A 1,338-nucleotide genomic window follows, 5' to 3' on the forward strand; every position below is an offset into this window, starting at 1 on the left:
GCCTTTTTAAAAATACATTTGCTTGGTTTGAATTCTATGAAAGTGGGTTGTGACTTAATGGGAAAATGTGGGTTCCTTCTCAGGATTGGATGGACACGATATTTTCTACACCAAAGTCATTTCTATTGATTATGGTAACCCATATGACAACAATACACCTGAACTATCCCTTACTGTAAGGTATATTCTGATACTGAGGCCCAATCTAATTATAATAAGAATACTAGTTTAAGCTCACACCAGTCTGGTAGCACTCCAGCTATCCTGCAAGGGCTTTGTTAGTCGCTGACGGTCACTCTGTGTCTGTGCAGCACAGCCAGTTGAAAACTGATCCCTGGCTGTCAGCAGGTGTATTCTCCGTATTATCCAGACAGGATCAAGTTCGTTTGCCACCAGTTAGATGTGGTCATGGCCCAATGAAGCGCTTTGACAAACTGCTTGTGACGTTCGCTGCGTGGACAGCTGATTCTGACCCGGACATGTAGAGACAATTTAATGGCAATTAAAGCTGCAGTCGGTCATTTTTATACAATTATTGTTTTGTTATGTTTGCTCAAACTTTTACAATATGCTGACAGTAGCACATGAGACAGACAATCTGTTAAAAGATCCGGTTCCTCTGTCTCGTTGTAGAAGTCCTAATGGTATTTGCTCTATAACACAGATTGGAAATAACTTAACGTTAACCATCCAGATAGAAAGGACTCAAAAGTTTAGATGTGTAAGATGAGCACTGTGGTCTGTTTGAGATCCTGAAGTAGACATTCTCAAAGAACCATCATCTAACCAGAGTAAGAGAAACAGCATGTTGTGTTATTTAGCTGTGGGCACGAGACAACACCCCAAAGGACAAGCTGACTCACTACTCACTTGTTTCTGAGGGAACTCCACATGTTGGTGGAGGAATTCCACCTCCAGAAGTCTCTCTGCTCCCGCAAGCCTTTCAGGCCCCCGAACAGGTACATGCAGCTCTGGTAGGCGATGGCTGAGTGACTGTGTCTGGGGCCTGGGCCTAATGAGCCCTGCTGAGAATCATTCAGCAGGGACCAAGCCATGGTATCTGTCATGGAACACAATGAATACACATACTGGAGCTGTGGGGTGTTCTCCACAGAAATGGCTGATAAAATGCATAATACAGCGTAAAGAAGAAGAATATATATAATAGCACAGAACATGGGAATAAAAGTAACTCACCAAAATCCAAACTCCAAAAGTCCTGCGAGGATCCTTTCATGTCTATGAAGCCTCCGTACAGCAGCATGGCAGAGCCAACCACCACAGCACTGTGGCCCTTTCTGTTGGTGGGCATTTGGGTCTACACACACACACACACAC

At 43.9% G+C, this 1,338-nt stretch overlaps 1 protein-coding gene across 1 annotated transcript in view; it reads right to left on the minus strand.

The window, feature by feature from the left end:
* Positions 1–1,338, minus strand: part of si:dkey-3d4.3 (leucine-zipper-like transcriptional regulator 1 homolog) — a 13,064-nt gene that overhangs the window by 2,540 nt on the left and 9,186 nt on the right. The window contains exons 6-7 of the mRNA XM_035677246.1: positions 1,198–1,318; positions 871–1,060 (exon numbers count right to left, since the gene is read on the minus strand). Of these exons, the coding sequence (XP_035533139.1) occupies positions 871–1,060; positions 1,198–1,318 (311 nt within the window). The remainder of the gene's footprint in view (positions 1–870; positions 1,061–1,197; positions 1,319–1,338) is intronic.

Source organism: Morone saxatilis, unplaced genomic scaffold, assembly GCF_004916995.1.
Source record: "Morone saxatilis isolate NCDOM2014 unplaced genomic scaffold, NCSU_SB_2.0 Contig5, whole genome shotgun sequence".
Lineage (NCBI taxonomy): Eukaryota > Metazoa > Chordata > Actinopteri > Moronidae > Morone > Morone saxatilis.